This window comes from Vanessa cardui, chromosome 12 (genome assembly GCF_905220365.1).
Source record: "Vanessa cardui chromosome 12, ilVanCard2.1, whole genome shotgun sequence".
Classification (NCBI taxonomy): domain Eukaryota; kingdom Metazoa; phylum Arthropoda; class Insecta; order Lepidoptera; family Nymphalidae; genus Vanessa; species Vanessa cardui.
This window is the reverse complement of record NC_061134.1, coordinates 3,999,022-4,023,871: the sequence shown is the minus strand read 5'-3', so window position 1 is coordinate 4,023,871 and position 24,850 is coordinate 3,999,022. Positions and strand designations below refer to the sequence as shown.

The 24,850-nt window shown below is 36.6% G+C and overlaps 2 protein-coding genes across 2 annotated transcripts; one reads left to right on the top strand and one right to left on the bottom strand.

Moving 5' to 3' along the window:
• Positions 1–1,850: 1,850 nt before the first annotated feature.
• LOC124534448 (protein flightless-1) lies at positions 1,851–24,367 on the top strand. The gene is made up of 23 exons (XM_047110335.1): positions 1,851–2,010; positions 2,103–2,213; positions 2,301–2,539; positions 3,089–3,250; positions 3,390–3,604; positions 6,183–6,405; positions 7,971–8,212; positions 9,654–9,816; positions 10,944–11,076; positions 11,440–11,553; positions 11,620–11,802; positions 12,245–12,378; positions 12,792–12,966; positions 13,607–13,770; positions 14,563–14,689; positions 15,372–15,493; positions 16,508–16,721; positions 17,099–17,374; positions 18,387–18,499; positions 19,712–19,862; positions 20,380–20,544; positions 21,350–21,463; positions 22,035–24,367. Exons 1-23 carry the CDS (start codon positions 1,948–1,950, stop codon positions 22,167–22,169), a joined length of 3,738 nt encoding a protein of 1,245 aa, XP_046966291.1. The 5' UTR covers positions 1,851–1,947; the 3' UTR covers positions 22,170–24,367.
• LOC124534447 (essential MCU regulator, mitochondrial) lies at positions 23,992–24,823 on the bottom strand. Its single transcript, XM_047110334.1, has one exon. The coding sequence runs from the start codon at positions 24,728–24,730 to the stop codon at positions 24,464–24,466; it is 267 nt and encodes an 88-aa protein (XP_046966290.1). The 5' UTR covers positions 24,731–24,823; the 3' UTR covers positions 23,992–24,463.
• Positions 24,824–24,850: the final 27 nt, after the last annotated feature.

Genomic DNA, 24,850 nt, shown 5'->3' with positions numbered 1-24,850 from the left:
GTGGGTGAAACTTCGAATATTGACGAGATGTCCGAAGGTGAAATTCACCAGCCGGGATTAATCCGAACAATTCCTCGGAACATTCCCCGTGAAAAATTCGGTAGAAGATGCAGAGTGATCGAACATCTCTACGCAAAGCCAAAGAATCAAGGAGATCGGAAAGGGCTTGATCGTCGATAACTCGAGCCACTCTACGTTGGATACGGTGAAATGGAAGGAGCTGGTACTGGGGACCACCCGCCCAGAGGTGAGAGCAGTACTCCACGTGAGGCCGAATTTGCGCCTTGTAAAGTTTTAGGCGATGGGCCTACGTGAAATACTGTCTCGCCTTGCTGGAGCACACCCAGCTTTTTTGAAGTCAATTTGGATTTGCCTTCTAATTGACCGCGAAACATCAACGCCAAGTATTCCGATACTACCTGTAGCGACTATCGGGATGTTCTCAAATCCTGGAGATACGACAAATGGTGTTTTTTTAGGGCTTTTGGGGTTAAAATGACTAGATTTAGCCGGCCCCAATTCGAGACTTCGTTTAACGAAAACTCGATTTCACACACACAAGTTTGTTCCGGTTCTCTTCGACGTTTTCCCGAGAAATATTAGCCCGGCCGATGAATACGGTGTCTAGGTGGTGTAGCAGTGAATGTTACTGATTTGCAACAAATCATTGATATGCAGAAGAAACAGAGTGGGTGATAGAACGCAGCCTTGTGGAAAACCAGCATTGACGAATTTCATGTCAGAACATGCACCGTCGACAGCGACCTTGATGCTCCGATCTGCCAAAAAGCTGGTTAGCCAGTTGCATAATTTCCCGGGAAGCCCATAGGAAGGAAGCTTCGAAAGAAGCGCTTTGTGCCACACGCGACCGAAAGCCTTCGCTATGTTCAAACTGGCTGCTAATGCTTCCCCCTTGTTCTCTACTGCTTCCGCCCACCTGTGAGTAAGGTAAACTAGAAGATCACCGATTGAGCGACGCCGACGGAAACCGTACTGGCGGTCACTTATCAGCTGATTTTACTCTAGATACCGCTGGAGCTGGCAGTTAATAAGGGACTCCATTATCTTGGAGAACAAGAATATGATGGCTATAGGCCTATAATTGGATGGATCTGAGCGGTTGCCTTTTTTAGGGATCGGATGCACCAAAGCTGTCTTCCAGGAATTCGGGACGACGCCTAATGTAAATTCATACTTGCATGCATGCATCAATCTTTTTAATATTGCATATAAAATAAGACTTGTGAACCTGTGCCCAAAATTGTAACTATACTGTTAAGGGTACTTAACAAAAAATTAAAGTAATGACTCAGATTTTTCAAAAGAAATTTAAGTTCAAGTATATGAGTACTTTCCCAATTAATTCTCTTAATTTAAGGTGAGTACATTTAAATGCAGATGCTTATGTTATATACTGTATTCTTAGTTACTATTAAGTAACTAAGTATTCCGAAATGAGTTATAATAAATGTAAGGTTCAGCTACTTTTTTCTTCAGCATAAAAATTAAGTCTCCTCATTTATTAGTTTAGGTTAGAAAAGATGTTTATTTAACCAATGATTTTGCTGTCTTTCTATTATAATCTAATAATCTCTATTGAAATTTAAGCCTCGCATACCATTTAAAAAAATATTTGATTTATTGTTAAGCCGTAAATAGTAGAATGATATGTATTATGATATGATAAAAATAAATGGAAGGAGTATATTTAACTTTTGCCTTACCCACAAACCTAATACAATATCCTACATTTTCCTTGTTCATGGTTTTTGAGGTAAAAAATTATATTACCTGTTATTTAAACTGCCATAGCTTACATCTATCATTCTACGACAGCCGTTGTCAATTGTCATTTTCATATAGACATTTCTTATTTTTCATTGAATCAGAGTATTTCATGGAGCACAGACGAAACCAATGTTTTAAAATTTCAATATAGTTATAAACATGGCAAATACAGGCTTATTGCCTTTTGTGCGTGGTGTTGATTTCACTTGCAATGACTTTAGTGTAAGTTTGAGGCGATTAGTGCCTTTTATTTTCGTTATGATATCATCACTAACCTCCTATGTTATGTGGCCTAAATGTTACTTTAATTACAGGGCGACAAATTTCCCGATGCAATTCGTTACATGACCGGGCTTCAATGGCTCAGACTTGATAAAACAAATTTAGAGGAAATTCCTGAGGAATTAGGAAAGCTTATGAAATTGGTAAATAATATATTGTTTACCTTTTATCAACATTGACATTGTTTAAAAACTTTGTTTTACTGTGTTAAAAATGTAAAAATGTTGTAGGAAAATTTATCATTGAAGAAGAATAACTTGGAAAAGTTATTTGGAGAACTGACAGAATTAAAATGTTTGCGTTCATTGAATGTAAGGCACAACAAGGTGAAAAGCTCAGGAATACCTGCCGAATTGTTTCGTTTAGAAGAATTGACAACTTTAGACCTATCACATAATAGACTAAAAGAAGTACCTGAAGGATTAGAAAAAGCCAAATCCCTTCTTGTGTTAAACCTTAGTAATAATAAGTAAGTATAAACATTTTCAATATAAAAATGGACAACAATAGTTATTTCTTCATTATTTTCTTTTTGTTTCAAATGAGCATAAACAATTTTGCTTAATTAATAGATAAATAATTTAAAACTAAATAAACAAAAATATATTGGTGGCTTTGTGCAACCTTTTTTGGGGGGCTATCACAAATACTGATACTTCTATTAATGGTTGTAGATTTGAAATGATAAGTGTGTTTTTATAACTACATGAGCAATAGACATAACATTAAAATTTAAATGTACAAACAAGTTTATACTTAATACATTAACTTAGGCGATGACAACTTATTATCAAATGGTTACAGTTGCTTCTTACTTTTATTAAACAAATTAAAATATAATCAAATTAAATATTTGTAAGGAATGCTTTGTCATATCTAGAGTTACTCGTTGATATTACAAAAAGTTATCCAATAAAATGTTGATTAATGTTGAATATTTAATATGCTTATTTATTTTAAATATCAATTAAAATTCTTGTGTTGGTAAATTTGATCTGATTGCAATAACTTGTTTTAGAATTGAAAGTATACCACCGACACTGTTTGTACAGCTGACAGATCTATTATTTCTAGATCTTTCTAATAATTCTCTGGAGACTCTTCCTCCTCAAACTAGAAGACTGGCTAACCTGCAGACTCTTATACTTAATGACAACCCACTTGGACTATTTCAGTTGAGGTAACTATGATCTATATTTACTATTATGTGAACTGTTATATTTATATTATTTACAAAAAATTCATGTCACATATACAATATGTGATTTATATAAAACCTTTAAATAAATATCAATAATTTTTTTTTTTTATTTTGTTAGGCAGTTACCATCACTACAAAGTCTGGAAACTCTCCACATGAGAAATACACAGAGAACTCTCGCTAATCTGCCAACGTCACTGGACACTCTTTGCAACTTGTCCGATGTGGACTTATCTAAAAATGCATTGACAAAAGTACCTGACGCACTCTACTCCTTACAGAATTTGAAAAGGCTCAATCTAAGTGATAATGAAATCACTGAAATTTCGACAGGTATGGAACAATTAATTTTTAGCTGACATTTGTAAATATGTTATACCCAACATAAAGATGGTTATCCTTGATTGTGCTTATGTACATATACAACCATAACATTTAACGATCATCATAACAAGATTTGTATTTAATAGTTTAAATGTATATGTCAAGAGATCTATCAGATTCAGTTAGTTTGATATAAAATTGTCATTATGTATATCGATATTCATTTTAAAAAGCCTGAAGCATATTTTAATTAACAAATAATATTTTAAAGTTGATTTGAAACTAAGAATTTCGTTACTTTTTATCTTATCTGTTTCCACATTTCATTTAACTGCGTGTAATTTTTTTTTTCCTACATAATTTCTATGTGTCTGGTCACCATATCCGGAAGAGAACTGAAATTTTGTGTGCTTATTATTGAATAAGAATCTGCTACATGCACTTAATATTCTTAAACTCAAACTCGCATTGGAAAGCATGCGTTCAGCGATAAGTTCGAATATTTCAACATTATAAATAATGCAAAAATCTGCGACATTTATTAGATTTAGTTTATATTGCTGTAGTATCCTGAAAGCCCGCGGTTTCACCTGCAAATGTTGTTATGTACTCTATGTCCCCTATTCTGTATTTAAGTTTCGTATTTATAATATTACATAGGATTATATTAACGAGTTAAACAAAAGAACATGATACTGCTCCCGTATTATTTGAACTGACAAAAAGGTACATTAACATTAAACATGCTCTCTCTTCTATATAAAGTTACCTTTGGCACGGTTTCCTCTTCAAGTTGCGTTCAAAACCTGCTTTGCCGTGTTTAGATCAAGGTTTCATATTACTCTACTAAAACGTGATTTAAAACTTTGAACGTTTAATATATATATTATTAAATGTATTTTATAAATAGAAGTTATCAAATGTTTCATTATTCTTTGATTAATTTGGAGTTGCATATATTTTAATAATTCTTGCTTTGATACTGATAGATAAATCTAGATAGAAATATATTGTATACGATTTTCAACTCCATTGAGTGGGTCCAGTAGTTAGAACGCATGCATCCTTATCGATGATTGCGAATTAAAATCCAGGCAATACTGAATTTTCACGTGCTTACAAGACATTTTAAGAAAAAAAAAGAGTACAACTGTATTTGCGCAATATATTGCGCAAATACAGTTGTACTCTTTTTTTTTCTTCGCCCCCATAATCCGATGGGATGACAATATCAATACGACGGGAAAGTGGGAAGACGTAGGATGCCTCTCTTTAGGTCGGAACCTGGAGTTTGAACCCAAGACTCCGGATTGTGTGATCTTATGTCTAGCCACTAGACTAACGAGACAGACACAGAGCAGTGTTCTGATATTTGCGATGGAAATTAATATTATTGATTATTGTAACACGCAAAGTTTACGCTTCAATAAAATATTTTAAGGAAAGGCAAGTTGCACGTTGTATGTTGCAGAACTTTATTCTGGAACAATAACTATATATGTATCTACTACCTTTACCAATTAATAAATTGTATAATCCAGGCATAATACTCGTTAAAAACTATGTAGATGATAAAATGTATTGGCTTAGCATTCGTTGATTCGTTGATCGCAGGATAAATGGTTATTGAATAAAGACATTCTTTCTATTCAAAGTCACCTTTACAAATATTAAAAATAAGGTTTTGACGAAGTTTCTACGTCAACTTAAAGGATGTCGGCGTTTTTCAAAGCGCATTGTCTTTACTCGACTCGGATATGGCTATAATGATTTACCAGCTTAAGTTAAAATCAGCTATGATTATTAGTTGTGGTCATTATTATTGTCGGTCGGTGGAAATGTTATTTAGGGAACGATGAGACTACCGGTAAAAAGTCCCCAAAAAAGAATAAATAAAATCTCGCTATTAAAATTGAAGTTTATCGTACACAAGATTTTTTATAATTATCTCTCAAGAATAACAAAACTAAAATACCATACATAAAATGGACACTATGCCTTATATTTCGCTCGATATTCATTCACGCATGTAATAGTCAATGAATAGCATTAAAGCTGCCAAACAATAATTTTTCTTACGAAAGTGTTTTCACTTATGTATATTTATTGCGCTTTTCTGTATAATTAAAGCAGATTATTATCTTCGTAGAATACTAGATACACTCAGTATAGTTCAGGTATTACGCACTCTGAGTTTATTTGTTTCGTGGTCGAATTTGTTTTCATACAAAGAACAGAAACGTGTTATATTACAGCTTTTGTTAGTAAATTTCACCCAAATTGGTTGATAATATGTTCTGTAGCTTCGTATTTAATTTAAAACCGTAACCTGCGATTGAAAAGTGTTTTTGCATTATGAGCATACAGCTACTTGAATCAAGAAAGTTTTAATTTGATTTGAATTGTGGCAAAATTTGATCCGTGGCTGCATGTATGTGATATTATACTGCATTTAAGAAGAACTGTTGTTAGGCTTATTTGGAATCCTCCATCATCGTGTCTGGGCCATCTGCATTTTGAATGAACGTGACAATAAACAAATATTAAAACTTTATCCATTAAAAAACCAACGTAATGTCTCTTCCAGCGATGGATATTTGGCAAAAACTCGAAAGTTTTAATTTGTCACGAAATAAGTTGACCGTACTGCCAGCCTCGTTGTGCAAACTACAGAATTTAAGACGACTCCACGTGGATGACAACAAACTCGACTTCGAGGGCATACCTTCCGGTATAGGCAAGCTCGGGAACTTGGAAGTATTCTCAGCTGCTAATAATGTTCTAGAAATGATACCCGAAGGACTGTGCAGGTTTGTACTTGTTAGAAACGACTAACTCTTACCCACGGCTTTGCTAGCGTAGAATATGAATATATTTATAAATTAACTTAAAATATTACCTCGATGATTAATATACAAAGAGGTCCTCTTTGTTTGCAAAAAAAGTAGCCTATTTTATTTCTCAGGTTCTAGACTATTTGTGTACGAAATTTCATTTAAATCAGTCCAGTAGTATTGGCGTGAAAGCAAGACAGACGGACAGTTAATTTCGCATTTATAAAATGAATATGGATTATAAAATTGAAATGTTTAACCAAAATGTAAATTTGTTTGATTTAAGATCATTATAAGAGCTAGGTATTGACTATATGGTTTCATCGGCGTTTAACGTTCCTACTCCACTCATAGCGTGGTGTTATCTAATTATCTTTATCAATAAATGGGATGAGATGGTGCTAATATTCGCGTGATAAACAAACAAGCTCTACAGCTTTCATCAATAGTATAGTTATAGATAAAATAGTCCTTACTTTTGTATATTTTCATTTCACAGATTAAATGTAGTTAATTGCTTTTTTTATTAATAGAGAAACGGAGAAACCGTTTAAGGATACTCGAGTTGTGTAGTATGTTACTTAAAAGACATATAATCGCTGTTATAATACACGTAATATATACATCAATTATCAATATGTGTTTAATGTAATTGACAGCTATTGATAATAATTAAACATATATAATACGTAAATAGATTAAAGCTATTAATATAAGATCTTCAATGACTAGCGTAACCTGGTTACGGCAAAAATGATGTTGTAACCTAAGATTGATAATAACGTGTCGTTACCCTTGCTCTACTTCGAGTTTTTATAATGTGACAGAGAATCCATCTGGGTCCTAATTATCTAGAAAATATAACATAAACGTAAAACTGAACCCGTTTCAAAACAAATACAACAATGAAATTAAACACTCCGCAAGTGATCAGTGGTGTTATTACGTTTGTTGCATAGGAACTGTTGCTGTCAAATATCTTTTTTTTTATGTTATAAGTTGACGGACGAGCATATGGGCCACCTGATGGTAAGTGGTCACCATCACACATAGACAATGACGCTGTAAGAAATATTAAGTATTCCTACCGAGTACTGTTGTTTGGCGGTTGAATAACTGATGAGTGGGTGGTACCTACCCAGACGGGCTTGCACAAAGCCCTACCACCAAGTATCTGTTGCGGATTTGGATAAAGATCATATTCCTAAATCTTCCTTCATACTAAATGTCGTGAAAATTGATTCTGAGGTTTAGCCGAGAAGAAGCAACAGACACACAGCCGAGAGTGACTTTTGTATTGATAATAGGTGTTGAACTATCAATCGCTGATATAAAGTTTATGTGTAGGTAAGGTTAGATTCTATTATTGATATAGCACAAATTTCCCTCCGTCAATATGTCGGAAAAAACGCAACACGAGACGCTCCAATACGAGAAACCGGACTAAACACATGTTATTAGATTATATTATATGTATTTTTGGTTTTTATTTTTATTTATTGTTTAAAAACAATATTGTATCAAATGACCCGTCTGTACAGATGCGGATCCTTAAAGAAACTCAATCTGAGTTGTAACAAGCTGATCACGTTACCGGACGCGATACATTTACTGAGCGACCTTGAGAGTTTACAACTGCACGGCAACCCCGACCTCGTCATGCCGCCGAAGCCCGTGGAGCGGCCCCGCGGCGCCGGCCTGCAGTACTACAACATCGACTTCTCTCTGCAAACCCAGCTGCAGCTGGCGGGCGCTGCGACGCCGGAGCTTTCGGCGCCCTGCTGTAAGTATCAAATATTACTTAACTTTAGCTATTCCGATGTGAGCAGAAACATCCTAGTGGTCGGAACACGTTAATATCAATTGATGATTACGGGTTCGATTTTCATTTGATTAATTTATGTTTGAGTAAAAAATATAAGAAGAACGAAAACCCGCTGTGTTTATTTTGATACTTCATCTCTTTTTAGAGTAGTGTTAGGGATGTTAGTGACATATATAAGTAAGTATAATGCTTCCATAAAGCATTTCGATTTTATACTTCATTTCGTGCTCGTGGCGAGGGAAAACAAAATGAGACAACCCGCATTCGGGCAGCAAGATGCAATAAGCTCCGAACCCAGTCCAACTGCGAGGTATTTACGGCCATTGCTTTTATTTATTCCGGTAACATTCACGTTATTTACTGTCGCACAATTACGATTGATGGGATGGGGGGAACCGTCGTATCGAAATATGTCGGTCATCCCTATCATAATAATTTAAATCTCAATAATTGTCTCTTATCCAAGTAGAAATAAATTTGAGTATATGCGAGAAAATAGAAAATATTTTAGTTTTGTATTCAAAATGTGTTTACGTGTATTACAGACAAAAGGTGTCTCAAGAATGTCAGATAACATTATAGTTGAAAGTTATCAGAGCGTTGCAGAATGCGATAACTGCCAATGCGTTTAGTTATTATGATAAAGGTAGGCATAGCCTTGCTATCTATAGTCATTGGCACTGTTGGAAATATTTACCTGCCCAATGCGCCACCAACCTTGGGTACTGAGATGTCATATCCCTTGTGCCTGTCATATTAGCTCATTCACCCTTCAAACCGGGACTCAACAATATTAAATATTGAGCGGGTGGTACCGATACAAACCTGGTCAAACCCCTAACGCAATGTAAATTTTAGCAAGCTATACCATTACCAAAAAAACAAAATGTTCGTGTTTTATCCCTATAGAGATTCCGATTGTATCCGATGACATTGATCCATGGAAGCATATGATGTTTCATATACTTAACGGTAGATATATTGGTATATATAGTTTACACTATTCTGTTCTCGAAAGCGTCAATTTGTATTCTGCCACACTTGCATTTATTACGTAGCCAGAGTCGGATTTAAAGGTTTGGAGGCCCTCAGGCCACAAAGCAATGGAGGCCCTAGACCAACAGAAGCGTGAACACCCTAATAATTATATTATTATGAATTAATTCTTTTTTTTTAAATTTCAATCAGTAAGCTATGATTTATTTACTTGTGTCGGTAACTTTTAAAATATATAGTAGTAATATTGTTATAATTTGACTATATCTCGGTATTTGTTAACTGTGGCCCCCGCTAATGTGGAGGCCCCAGGGCAGTTGGCAGTTGCCCCGGTTGCCCCCTAAATACGGCCCTGCACGTAGCCTATATCGTATAACATGTTGTGTACGACGGTGTCGTTCAGTGTCGGGCTCGAAGTCGGACCCCATAGCGCGCAAGCTGCGTCTGCGTCGCGGGCGCGCGGAGCCCGAGCAGCGTGACTCGGCGCTCATCCTGCGCGGCATGCAGGAGCAGGCCAACACGCAGCACGCCGCGCGCGACGCCGACCTGCCGCACAGCGAGCTCAAGTCAGTGCCATACTTATACCTCGTCTAAAATACACTCATTTGGTATTCCAGTTACTCAACTGCATAAATCGGCAAAATAGGACCCAGCGTTCAAAACAAAATTCTATTTTCAAATAAAAACGACTTTTTTTATGTGTATATATAAGGAGTTGATTTTATTTAAATAAAAAAATAAATATAAATATGAGACAACATCACATACATTACTCTGATCCCAATGTAAGTAGCTGAAGCACTTGTGTTATGGAAATCAGAAGTAACGACGGTACCACAAACACCCAGACCCAAGACAACATAGAAAACTAATGGTAATCTACATGGACTCGGCCGGGAATCGAACCCGGGACCTCAGAGTGGCGTACCCATGAAAACCGGTGTACACACCACTCGACCATGGAGGTCGTCATAAATAATATGCATGAGATATTTTTTAATTATTTTAAACACACAAATAACTCATATAAACCATTCATAGCTTACGTTCATACTGCTAATGAACAGAAATAACAAAGCACGTTATATAAATGGTACCAGCAACCCGCCCCGGCTTCGCACCGGTGCAAGACTGATACCAAACATTCTAAAGAATTTGTTTATTGTCACATCAATTTTGAAACATATAAAATTATCAGTGTCTTTATTATATTGTCCATGTATTATATACACCAAGCTTCCTCTATCACTCTATCTATTAAAAAAACCCGCATCAAAATCCGTTGCGTAATTTTAAAGATCTCAGCATACATAGGGCCAGACAGTAGGGAGCGAATTTGTTTTGCTAATATACAATGACGATATTTTTATTGTAAAAACACATATTTTAAATTACAAAGTATGACCAATGAAAAACACACAGAGCCGATTGTCAATTGTTTAATTGAGATCAAAATGTAATGATTTGAAAAATTCAAACCAAAATATATACATATACATACACATCCGCCTGTTTATTAAACATAAAACACCGCTGTATCAATAATATCAATATAGCACTGGTAAGTACTACGTTTGGTGATGCATGACATTCTACTACAAATACTCCACGAGTGTTAACGATACAATTGAGGAATGATATAATGCCTGTACTAGTACATATAAAATTTATTCTAGAGTATTCTATTTAACAGACCAAAACGCTGGGACGAGAGCTTAGAGAAGCCTCCGTTGGACTATTCAGAATTCTTCGACGAAGACACCGGACAGACGCCGGGGCTACAGATCTGGGAAATCGAAAACTTCATACCGGCTCCCGTCGATGAGGTGATTTGTTACTAAAATAGAAGTATTACTTGGTGGTAGGGCTTTGTGCAAGCCCGTCTGGGTAGGTTACCACCCACTCATTCTACCGCCAAATAACATTACTCAGTATTGTTGCGTTCCGGTTTGAAGGGTGAGTGAGCCAGTGTAACTACAGGCACAAGGGATATAAAATCTTAGTTCCCAAGGTTGGTGGCACGTTGACGATGTAAGGAATAGTTAATATTTCTTACAGCGTCATTGTCTATGGGTGATGGTGACCACTTACCATTAGGTGGCCCATATGCTCGTCCTATACCATAAAAAAGTAAAAAAGTATTACAAATAATTAGAATAACAGATCTTAATAATGTTCCATAAAAACAGGTCGCGCATGGAAAATTCTTTGAGGGCGATTGCTACATTATTCTGAAGACATCCATCGAAGAACAGGGGCAGCTGTCGTGGGACATACACTTCTGGATCGGTTCCAAGGCAACAGTAAGTGTGTCGCTCGTGTTCCCGTCGTTGACTCGTGGGAGCGTTGAACAGTGAGTGCGTTCGCAGCTGGACAAGGGCGCGTGCGCGGCGATGCACGCCGTCAACCTACGCAACCTGCTGGGCGCGAGGCGCACGCAGCGCCACGAGCAGAGCGACGAGTCGCCGGAGTTCCTGGCGCTGTTCCCCACGCCGCCCGTCTACATCAACGGCAGCCGGACGCCCTCGGGATTCTTCACCGTCGACGACCCGGTGAGACACCCCATACCTGAAATGTATCCCAGTGCTACTGACCTGACTGACTGACCATCAACATGACCTTAGATTTACATGCTCACATTATATATTACACTATATAGTATATAAACGAACATAAATTGTCTATTATATCCGTTATTAAAAATGGCAATTACTCTGTCTATTACCATAGACTATTTTAGAAGTAGCTAAATATTGTCATGGTTATTCGAGATAAACGTTTGTTATTTATGTACATTTACCGCTGCCATTGACATTGACTATGGCAGAAGTAGCAGCTGTTCATTTTGTCAAGAGACAATCTCCCCAACTAGAAAAAATATATGTTTTATCTGTACTGCCATATACAGGCTTATGCTGGGACAGTTGCAAAGAATTTTGTAAAAGTTGTCGTTAAGTGTTTGCAGCTGGAACTGATATGGTTTGTGTCCCACAGCACTACGTGACGCGCCTGTACCGCGTGCACGGCGCCGGCAGCTCCATACACCTGGAGCCAGTCGCCGTGCGCGCCGACTCGCTCGACCCCAGATACGTGTTCGTGTTGGACACCGGCCTCGTCATATACTTGTGGTATGTTTATATAGTACGACACAACTTAGATGTCGCATCGGCAAAATTCGTAAAACCGATCACATCCGAATTGAGTACGCTATCCCAAATTATCAATATTTATTTCTTACGCGAATATGATTTTTGCACAAACGTAATAACTTGTAATATCATATGACCTAATATATTCGTCAATTTGACGCGTCAATTTACATGCACTTGCTTTCTCTGACGCGGGAATCTATAGCGACGAATAGCGTCGAATGGCGCGATAGGGAGCTATTTCTATTGGTTGTATAAATCGGCAGTAATCGGTTTTCCATTGCATTTTCCGATGCTACATCTAATTTGTGTCTTACTATACGCAGCTATTAAGCCTGACACCATATTCAAATTAAAAAAAAATCATGTGTTACATGTGTATTAACTTTCAGGACCGGAAAAAAAGCAAAGAACACGTTAAAATCGAAAGCGCGACTTTTCGCGGAAAAGATAAACAAGGAGGAGAGGAAAAACAAGGCGGAGTTAATATCGGAGCTGCCCGGCAAGGAATCAAAAGGATTCCTGCAGATTTTGGAATATACGGACGAAGCACCTTTTGTAGCCGAGGTTCATATGATTAAGACAATTTTTATATCATTATATACTTTTGACCAAATTTAAAATAGACGAAAAATAACACCATGTTACGATAAAAGTTATTATGAAATAATATAATATATTTTGTAACGATTACAGTATTTGTTAAAGTACCAACACATATTACGTCGACGTTTGACGACCTCCGTGGTCGAGTAGTCTGTACACCGGTTTTCATGGGGACGCCACTCCGAGGTCCCGGGTTCGATTCCCGGCCTAGTCGATGTAGAAAAATCATTAGTTTTCTATCTTGTCTTTGGGTCTGGGTGTTTGTGGTATCGTTACTTCTGATTTTCCATAACACAAGTGCTTTAACTACTTACATTGGGATCAGAGTAATGTATGTGATGTTGTCCCATGAGCATATAACAGGGTGTTTGTGGTACCGTCGTTACTTCTGATCTTCCATAACACAAGTGCTTCAGCTACTTACATTGGGATCAGAGTAATGTATGTGATGTTGTCCCATGAGCATATAACAGGGTGTTTGTGGTACCGTCGTTACTTCTGATCTTCCATAACACAAGTGCTTCAGCTACTTACATTGGGATCAGAGTAATGTATGTGATGTTGTCCCATGAGCACATAGCAATAAGTATCCGTTTCGCAGGAGCACGTGCCGGAAGATTTCACGTGGTCGCCCCCGAGGCTGTACCGCGTGGAGCTCGGCATGGGTTACCTGGAGCTGCCGCAGGCTGGCGGCGTGCTGGAACGGAACATCCTCGCCACCAGGAACGTCTACATACTCGACGCGCACCAGGACTTGTTCGTATGGTAAGGTATCCTCGAGCTAGCTTTCTTGGTGGTAGGGCTCTGTGCAAGCCCGTCTGGGTAGGTACCACCCACTCATCAGTTATTCTACCGCCAAATAACAGTACTCAGTATTGTTGTGTTCCGGTCTGAAGGGCGAGTAAGCCAGTGTAACTACAGGCACAAGGGACATAACATCTTGGTTCCCAAGGTTGGTGGCGCATTGACGATGTGAGGAATAGTTAATATTTCTTACAGCGTCATTGTCTATGGGTGATGGTGACCACTTACCATCAGGTGGCCCATATGCTCGTCCGCCAACCTATACCATAAAAAAAAAAAAAATAGTACTGAGTAGTGACAAACAGCTAGAGAATGTAATTGTGTTCAACCGAACGAAGGCATGACGGGTTTACCCACCACTGAAATCCTAGGATCACAAGCAATGATATTCTAATAAACAGATATGTTATATCCATACTAAACAACAGAAAAAAGTGTGCCGCGCCGGGGACCGTTTACTTTACATTTCGTTACAAGTAAAAATGACAGCTTGATAAAAACAATAAGTAAAAGGCATAACTAGATGTTTTAATTACGCAAACCGTATTACTACCCAATTATGATGTATTATAACGTATAACTACGTAAAACGACTAAAGGCAAACGTCCCAATTAGGACGTTTTCTAATCTTCACTTTTTGCGCGTTAATAACATATCTGTTTACTAAAACATCATTGATCACAAGCAATTAATAGAAATGTCATTCAAAGCCCTTTTGTAAATACATTGGGTATTGTGTTGTATCGTGTCAGGTTCGGCAAGAAGTCGTCGCGGCTGGTGCGCGCGGCGGCCGTGAAGCTGGCGCAGGAGCTGTTCGGCATGGCGCCGCGCCTGCCGCACGCGCTCGTCACGCGCCTGCAGGAGGGCACCGAGACGCAGGTGCGCTCACACGCACTCACACACGCACACACACACACGCAAGCACATGCAGGCACACACACATACATACGCAGACATACACGCGCGCTCACACACACACACACACACGTACGCGCACACTCACACGCACACGCGCACACACCATGCCCTTATTTATCTTCATACTACATCGGTTAAGATGCACGCGTTCTAACCACTGGGCCATCTCGATTCCATTCCTTGTATGTTACCTGTCATATTTGTTAACTTTTTTTACAAAACATTTACGGGCCGCAAAGAAGGTGTTCGCGGGCCGCGTGTTGCCGACCGATATAGACTGTACCAATTGAAGAAGAAAGGAAGAAAAATAACCTTAGATTTCCGTATTCCATGTGACTTGCTTAAAGCTCATATATTGTACACAACTAACAGTTCTTGATTAATATTTATTTAAAAGACAGCACTATTGCACTTATACACTTAATGTGCTTTAATTTTACTTCCAAAGTTCCAATAACAGCTCGATCGTCATTCAAAACCCCATGTCTTTACAAATCCATAAGGACCATCGATTATCAAAGAACCGGTAAATGTCAACTATTGTTTATTTGGCTTCTGTCCCTTTATGGTTGGAATAATCTTTATACTACAAAACACTACCAGTAGTCTAGTTTACTGAAATTGATACTTGCGTGTTGTGTAGGTGTTCAAGACGTACTTCCTGGGCTGGGAGGAGGTCATCGCTGTGGACTTCACTCGCACGGCGGAGTCCGTGGCTCGCACGGGCGCCGACCTCGCCTCCTGGGCTAAACAACAGGAGACCAAGTTGGTCTTGTTATAAACTTATCTTAAGAAATGATATTTTATGACCGAATTTTAAATTTTGACGACCTCCATGGCCGAGTGTTGTGTACACCGGTTTTCATGGGTACGCCACTCTGAGGTCCCGGGTTCGATTCCCGGCCGAGTCAATGTAGATTACCATTAGTTTTCTATGTTGTCTTGGGTCTGGGTGTTTGTGGTACCGTCGTTACTTCTGATTTCCATAACACAAGTGCTTCAGCTACTTACATTGGGATCAGAGTAATGTATGTGATGTTATCTCATATTTATTTATATTTTATTTAAATAAGAACACATATTAATTAAATAGTCAATTTAAAAAAAAAGTAAGAACAGCTATTTACTTTTTCAAGTTGCTAACTAGTATTTTCTCTTTTCGTGAAATTAATTAAACGCAAGCTTTGATCGTTTAGTTATGTACAGTCGAAAAAAAACCTTCATCAGTTTTCTAATTAATTCCCTTATCAAGTCTTTACCTCTAGTACCTTTTGAATAACGTCAAATCATTGCGACACAATATGTCATTCTCGATCGGTAAAGCAATTTATCGCTCATACTGAGCACACGAAAATAGACCTTAAGGTGACGAACCTTTTCCTACAGTCGGATTTAAAGTCGGGCCACAAAGCAGTGGGGGCCCTAGACAAACAGAAGCGTGAATAACCTAATAATTATATTATCATGAATTAATTACTTTTTTATTTCAATCAGTAAGCTATGACCTAATTACTTTGTATCGGTAACTTTTAAAATATTACGTAGTAACATTATTATAATTTGACTATATCTCGGTATTTGTTAACTCGTTGAAAACTGATGTGGCCCCCACTCATGTGGAGGCCCCAGGGCAGTTGCCACGGTTGCCCTCCCCTAAATACACCCCTGCCTACCCCGACTGTACATTCTATCTGCAAGAGAATCTACAACAAAATGGTTTTAGAATTGATCCGCTCGATTAGTCAAATGTCATAATTCTACTTTTTTTGTTTCAAACAGGACGGATCTGTCAGCGCTGTTCACGCCCCGACAGCCAGCGATGTCAGCGACGGAAGCTAAGACCCTGGCTGATGAATGGAACGAGGATCTGGAGGCTATGGAAGCTTTCGTACTGGAGGGTCGGCATTTCGTCCGCCTGCCCGACCAGGAGTTGGGTATCTTCTACAGCTGCGACTGCTACGTGTTCCTGTGTAGATACGTGCTGCCCGCCGAGGTTTGTTCAAATCATGCTTATAGTATAGGACCTATACTATAGGTCATAAAATTTATAGATGACCCCTCGGTATTCCTCTCATAAATTATTATCAAGAGTGTGCCAAATATACGTATATGTTTTCACAAATTAATTATTGTTATTCTATAACAATAAAAAATTAAATTTATTATTATATTTTTATTAATCATATTCCTCAAATATGATATACCCATATAAAGTAATAAATAAATAATTCTTGTAAAATTAATATACCCACTTTTTTTTCTTGAATAAATAACGTGCTTGCATGGTTAGTACATGATAAAATCTATCGTATTAATATTTGTGGATTTGGATTTAAAATGGCATGAAACATTAAACATTTGACGCTGCAGGCGGAAGACGACAGCTCCGGCTCGGGCGCGGCGGACGCGGAGGCGGAAGCGGAAGCGGAGGCGGAGAGCGCGTCGTGGGTGGTGTACTTCTGGCAGGGCCGGCGGGCGCCCAACATGGGCTGGCTCACTTTCACCTTCGGCCTGGAGCGCAAGTTCAAGCAGCTGTGCCGCCGGCTCGACGTCGTGCGCACGCACCAGCAGCAGGAGAGCCTCAAGTTCATGGCGCACTTCCGGAGACGATTCATCATACGAGACGGGAAGAGGAATCAGAAGCCGGTGAGATACTGTTCTCTAAGAGTGCACAAATCGCTACTACTCCTTTTTCAATATTAACTTCACGTTCGTTTGGTTAAGTATCTCAATTTGTTTTATGAATAAAATATGTCTTTGATATTCTTCAATAGGGAACATGCAAATATAATATTCATGAAAGAATTGCTATCTAAATGTTAAAAAAATATAAAAGAAGGGCCACTGCAAGGTTAATAATTGATATAGTTTTGTTTTTTAACAATAATTACGAATTAAAGTAACGTGAAATGGAACGTATTTTAAAACACTAATAGAGCGTTCAGTGACGTCACTCCTGTGATGACTACGTATTTGAGGTTATAGTTGTAAAAAAATGAACATTGAAACGAAAATTAATTGCGTTTTTCGAATTAAAATGGAAGTTGGGTTTGTGAAAGCAGACTCCAGATTCCTCTTTTCAGCTTGAAACCACTTTTATCTCTGTTTGTGTCAGAAGGTCCTGTCAAAAACCATTTATTTGAATAATTCATGCAAGTAAATAGGCACAAACATATGTCAACAAAGCTTATTTGCGTTGTATCGACAGCCCGTTTTAAATTTTTACAAAAAAGTATCACATAGGTCGAGAAAAATACATAAGAATGAAAGCCAGCGAGGACAAGTACGATCAAAGGGCATTCACAGACAGCAGTGACGTCATACGAGATATAGTGCCGTTTTCGCGCGAAAATTTAAATTGACATTTTGAAACCTCATTCTTTGCCTTAAATTACAGTGTTTTAGATTTTTAATATAGTTGTGGTCTATGCTATATGGAGTTCTTTAAAATAAACACAAAAATAAAAATATTGCATCTTCCCTATTTCTTAAAAAGTGATGAGTGCATGCTCTTCAAATGATTTACGTAACTATTGTTTACTCATTGGCTAACTTGTATGCCTGTAAGTCACGAAATAAAGTAGCCAATAGCATAGTCTACGGCGGCACGCCGTATGTGCCCTATGTGTGACGTCAGTGTGTGTGTGTGTGTGCGCAGACGGGCGAGCGCCCAGCAGTGGAGCTGTTCGAGCTGCGCAGCAACGGCTCGGCGCTGTGCACGCGCCTCGTGCAGGTCAAGGCAGACGCCGCGAACCTCAACAGCGCCTTCTGGTAACCGCCCGACCAATCACGTCAGAGATCCTCCCCCTTACAATGACATTTAGCCATATATCATATATCCTTATCTATATATAGTACGACACAACTTAGATGTCGCATCGGCAAAATTCGTAAAACCGATAACATCCGAATTAAGTACGCTATCCCAAATCATCAATATTTATTTCTTAGGCGAATATGATCTTTGCACAAACGTAATAACTTGTAATATCAAATGACCTAATATATCCGTCAATTTGACGCGTCGATTTACATGCACTTGCTTTCTCTGACGCGTTAATCTATAGCGACGAATAGCGTCGAATGGCGCGATAGGGAGCTATTTCTCAGCTATTACATATTACACAAACATCGTATAGTACGACGCAAATTAGTTGTAGCATCGGAAAATGCAATGGAATGAAAATAAAACCGATTACTGCCGATTTACACGACCAATAGAAATAGCTCCCTATCGCGCCATTCGACGCTATTCGTCGATATAGATTCACGCGTCAATGAAAGCAAGTGCATGTATATCGACGCGTCAAATTGACGGATATATTAGGTCATATGATATTACAAGTTATTACGTTTGTGTAAAGATCATATTCGCATGAGGAATAAATATTGATAATTTGGGATAACGTACTTAATTCGGATGTGATCGGTTTTACGAATTTAGCCTATGCGACATCTAAGTTGTGTCGTACTATAATTGTCTTTTTTCATATCATAATTAAGGAAATAAATAAGATTCTATTATTTTTATTAGAATAACTCGGTTAATGAAACATAATTGAGTTTCTCTGTAAGAGAAACGACATTAAATTTTACTATTAACAATGTCTTCTTCTAAATTACCAAATTCTTTACTTTTCTAAGATTGCTTCTATATTAATATTTTTCATAGCTAACAAAATTTAGCTGTCATGATGCGTTCGATGACATTTCATACGTGGAATTCAAATTAAAGAAAATAAATGTCTCTGTAAGAGAACGACATTTAATGTTACTATTAACAATGTCTTCTCCTAAATTACCAAATTCTCTACTTTTCTGAGATTGCTTCTATATTAATATTTTTCATAGCTAAAAAAATTTAGTTGTCATGATGCGTTCGATGACAGTTCATAAGTGGAATTCAAATTAAAGAAAATACTTTTTCTTAACAAATATTTCAACTTATGTAACAATTAGTATATCAAAATTATTTACGTGTAGCTACATCCTGAACGTGCCGCTAGAGGGCTCCAAGGAGCAATCCTCGGCGATCGTGTACGCGTGGATCGGCAGCAAGAGCGACGCGGACTCCGCGCGACTCATCGAACAAATCGCCGACGAGAAGTTCAATAACCCCTGGGTCAGCCTTCAAGTAAGTAAAAATAATACACAATACAATATGACTTTCATTTATGTCCATCTGAACAAAGTTATTCAAAGCTATTCCTACTCCAATGTGGATTGACGGATACATATGGCGGTATTTGATTTAAAATAGACAATTGTACATTAACTAACTAATGATTTATTCTTCTACTAACATTAGCCTACGTGCAATGATATTCTAATAAACAGATATGTTATACCCATACTAAAAAAAAAGTGTGCCGCGCCGGGGACCGTTTATTTTACATTTCGTTACAAGTAAAAAGGAAAGCTTGATAAAAACAAGAAGTAAAAGGGATAACTAGATGTTTTAATTACGCAAAACGTATTACTACATAATTATGATGAAACGACTAAAGGCAAACGTCTCAATTAGGACGTTTTCTAGTCTTCACTTTTTGCGCGTTAATGACATATCTGTTTACTAAAACATCATTGCCTACGTGTAATTACGTTAAGTTATGATTATTAAAAAAAGAATTAAATATATTTGATTTTAACAGGTCCTAGCCGAAGGCAGTGAGCCTGACAACTTCTTCTGGGTCGCTCTGGGCGGACGGAAGCCCTACGACTCGGACGCCGACTACCTCAACTTCACCCGTCTGTTCCGATGTTCCAACGAGAAGGGATACTTCACTGTATCCGAGAAATGTACAGATTTTTGTCAGGTATGCCGTATGAATAGAATTACAGTTTTATTACATTAAAATAAAAACCACCTTAAAAATAACAATAGGTGTCCAGTTCCTTTCAAGTTTAAAGTAAAAGTGACAGCCTGTAAATTTCCCACTGCTGGGATAAGGCCTCCTCTTCCGTTAAGGAGAGAGTTTGGAACATATTCCACAACGCTGTATAAATGCGGGTTGGTGGAATGCACATGTGACAGAATTTCGATGAAATTAGACGCATGCAGGTTTCCTCACGATGTTTTCCTTCACCGCCGAGCACGAGATGAATTATAAACACAAATTAAGCACATATACATAGTGGTGCATGCCTAGGTTTGAACCCGCAATCATCGGTTAAGATGCACGCGTTCTAATCACTGGGCCATCTCTGTTACTGACTTTCAAGTTTGTTGAAAATATATTATTACATATTTGCTAAACTGCCCGAGGTTCTATGTTAAAACCCCAAGTCATGCCGAAACAAGTCCTTGAGACTGTTAATGAATCAAATTAAATTAAAATATAATTAAAGTAGGCTTATACGAGCACTTTTGATTGAGATTTTTATACCTTTTACCTCGAAGCACAAGTATTTATATACCTGTTTTAGATCGTCTCGGATTTGCCTAAACAGAAAGTTTTCTTATATATCTCTGGACACACCTGGCTGTTGCCTAAACAGCGCATAAGATAATATGCTGCAAGAGAGTTTATAAACATAAGTGCGCTTTGTCATATATTATAAAGTTTTCATTTGAAAATTTTATTTATCATGTCAAAATTATAATATTATTTGTTTTAAAAGGACGACCTAGCAGATGACGATATTATGATCTTGGACAATGGAGAGCAAGTGTTTCTGTGGCTTGGAGCGCGGTGTTCCGAGGTTGAAATCAAACTGGCATACAAATCGGCTCAGGTAAATACATAAAAAATGTATTATTGTAATATATGAAAACATGGTCTATAGGTCACTTTCAAATATTAAATTATTGAATATTTTAACAGTGACTAAATTCTTATTTTAGTTCAGTTTTGTATTGTTGAGTTTAATTCCTTAATTGCCTGTAAGCTGTTTTTATTTTTATCATGTTAAATTTGTGATTAAAAACTATATTGGGACCATATATTCAATTAAATTCATTTTATTTTACTTGATACAAAAAAGTATTAAATTAAAATGTATTCCATTTAAAAAGTTGAAACAACTTGTGTATCAATAGTTATTAACATATATTTTTTATCTATATCAAAATAGTTTTTACCCTGACGACATGTCAAACCCATTGTAGCTTAAGCTATCTTACCTATCTAATTAAGTTATAAATTGAAAATGGTAAAAATTTATAAACGGATATCATACACAATATTGCTTTAGTCACTGCAATGGCATTATTCCAACATTTAATTCTATTCATCAATGTTTCCCTAGGATATACTATTATCTATATCATCTTTTATATCACTAATATTACAATTAAACATCACAGGTATACATCCAACACATGAAGACAATGCAACCAGACAGGACGCGGAAACTGTTCCTCACACTGAAGGACAAGGAGTCGCGGCGGTTCACCAAGTGCTTCCACGGTTGGGGAGAGCACAAGAGACCTCCTGAATAACACACTAAATTATTCTCATTATTTATGAAAGTCCATGTTAAAATATTTACATCAAACAAACAAGGAAAAGTAATTATATTATTGGTCTGCTTTATCTGTAAATTTACAGACATAATAATATTGATATACCTTATTTGGACTCAAAATAAACAGCAAATGTAGCAGGGAAATTCCCTGTTAAATTTGTAATTCGTACATAACAGAATCGAAACCATTTTGATGATGATTTATGAAATTTGACACCAAAGATATAAAATCAATTATAGTACTTCAGCATAAATATTGTGCAACAGCTAATATTCATATTTACTGTTGACTGGCCGCATTGTGACGTTACACATTGTTGCTCTTACTAAATTATCATCATGATTTCTTTCAAAATTTATATATAAACCAAAAATGAAATACTTGATTTGTAAACTAAACATGAGGCCAAGATTTAAAGTTGCCCACTTTAAATCTTCTCCATTAGAACAAATTGTACTACTTGCAACTATTGAAACTGAGAAACACCAATAAGACTTATTTGTTTGTGATAAAGTTAATATAACAAGTGCTTTCAGGAACAAATTACTTTTCTCAATAAATTTTCTAGTAGGTTGCTGGTGTGCAATATGTATTCTTAAGAACTATATATCTTTGTATCCTCATGTCATAAAACTATATTATGATACCTTTTAATTTTTACATTTAAATATTTGACATACATTTAAATTCTACTGCTTTTTTGCATTTAAGTATTATTTTTTTATAATCAATGTAAATTGACATCTAGTTAGTTGATTTAAGAAATCACAATATAGACAATCTTTTCCTGAATAATGCCACTGCATAAACATTTGGACTGTGAGGTTTTCCTTACACGCTAGTCCTGGTATTTTTATACTCAATATTAAGGACTACAGAACATCATTGCTATTATATATAATTACTGGCAAATTAGTCCAAAGAGGTGCCACCTAGTAAAAAGTTATCCAAAACCGCACCAGTGCTTTTTATTACACTTTCAAAGAAATTATGTTTGATTTCGAGTTATGAAGATAACTTTTGTGATACCACATTAAAATTATTGTTCAATTGTACACATGTTTACATCCAAAGACTGGAGGAGTAAAGGTAAATTAACCTTAGATCAACATCTTCCATGCTATTTGCTAATATCTCTGCTGTAGTATGCACTACAAACAGCTTGTCTGTTTATCTATCATATAATCTATCTTTAATAAAATGTCGGTACCACATAACTACTTATAAAAAATACATTCAAAATTGATTTTTTCTATGTACCACAGATAATAATCTATTGCAATTATTTCATAACAAATAAATATTTTCGTTTTTATTTATCTTTACTCCTACACTTGGAATAGATTTTCAATCTTCTACTTTTTTTTTGCGACACATATTTGGTTAGACAACTACTAGGTACATACTCAACTGAGACTAATCATTGATCAGTTACTATTTATATAAGTTAAAAAATTTGACAGCAAACAGTATCGCCTTTCTGAACTACACTATATCTTTAGACATGATAATAATTAATTATTTTAAATATATACATTTTTAGTCACAGACAAGTATACATGTCTGAAGTTTGATGAAGGAGATATTATTTAAAAAGTAATGAAAATGTTTTTAGGATAAGACCAAACTATCATTTATATTTAAGCAAAACCTCTTTTAACAGAAATTGATCAATATGCAATTGAATTATGGAAACTTTATAAATGTTAAATATTATGTACCACAAACTCATATTAAATAAGTCTTCCATCAGAGGATTTGAATGAATGGGAATTAAAAAAAATAAGACTGAATATGCCATTTTCAGAAGACATTTATTCACATTTTCTTAATATTAAGCACAAGTGCAATGAGATTTTTGAATACAACTAAATTGAGAGTAACATTTGACTAGCTCAGCACAGACTGTATAATTTGTTACCCGGGATATATTTACGAATATTGTGATTTTTATGATAGAAATTCAAATTAATGTATATAGCTTGCTTATCATGTATAAATATATGTACTTATATCTACATTGTAAATAAGTATTACTTAAAGTTTTGTAACAACTAAAATGATGTTTGAGTAACCACCTAATTATTAAGTTAGTTATATTTAATAACTTAGCACAAAGTCATTAAATACGTAATGTGGTTTTTGTAACACAATAAATTTGTATTTAACAAGCTTGTTTATTATTCATATACCCGCATTAGATCTATTAGTTAAAAAATAAAATACTTTCACGTCAACCATCGTTGTCAATCCATCCTGGTTAATACTTAGTCGTCGTCATCGTCGTCGTCGGAAGGAACAAACAATTCATTCTCTTCCAGGAAATTGGCAATGCTTTTACTTATCGCAGCTCCGATTAATAGTCCTGGAACGACAGCACAAACAATACTCAGGAGTCCGAATGGTGTCTTTTCTGGTTCTGGAAGTATAGCACCAGTCGGAGTGGTAGTGGCTGTTCTTCGTGGTATAACCTGTTCATGTTTTGAGATGTTTTTAGATTGTACCACAAGTCGGGTTAATCTAGAAATAGCCATTTTAGCGCGACTTCTGTAAAAATTGTAAAATTATTTTTAGCAGCTGAAACAAATTTATAGTCACAAATGCGAAATGTCAAATTGACATTGACAGACTTAGATTATGATAGAATGAGTAAA